Consider the following 370-nt stretch of genomic DNA (forward strand, 5'->3'; position numbering starts at 1 on the left):
GCTGCAGCAAAAACCCTAAACCAGGGTTTAGGGTTTAGGGTTTAGAGTTTAGGGTTTACGGGTGCAGCCCCGCCAGCTCCGACAGTCTCCGCCTGGCCCCGCCCAAAAAATAAAAGGAAGCCCTACGGCCTAGGGCATAGGTTTTAGGGTTTAGGGTTTAGGGTTTAGGGTTTACCTGCAGCGCCTTGGCCGTATACCCATACTTCATGCTTCCTATTAATTTCCAAGTCTCCCCAGCAACTCTTTCCTGCAGCTTCATCACAGCATTTCTTATTTCTTCTTTGCTGCTAACTGGGGGGCCCCCGGGGGGCCCCCACCCCTCTAGGGGGCCCCCTGGGAGCCCCCATGTCCCTTGGGGGCCCCCTGGGGG

General features: G+C 56.8%; 1 protein-coding gene across 1 annotated transcript in view; it reads right to left on the reverse strand.

Annotated features, from left to right (window-relative positions):
- Positions 1-321: 321 nt before the first annotated feature.
- ETH_00036050 (uncharacterized protein) overlaps positions 322-370 on the reverse strand; it is a gene marked incomplete at both ends in the record, with an annotated part of 1422 nt that continues 1373 nt past the window's right edge. Inside the window, one exon of the mRNA XM_013374143.1 lies at positions 322-369. Within this exon, the coding sequence (XP_013229597.1) occupies positions 322-369 (48 nt within the window). The remainder of the gene's footprint in view (position 370) is intronic.

Source organism: Eimeria tenella, genomic scaffold (assembly GCF_000499545.2).
Source record: "Eimeria tenella Houghton genomic scaffold, Eth_scaff1963, whole genome shotgun sequence".
Classification (NCBI taxonomy): Eukaryota; Apicomplexa; class Conoidasida; order Eucoccidiorida; family Eimeriidae; genus Eimeria; species Eimeria tenella.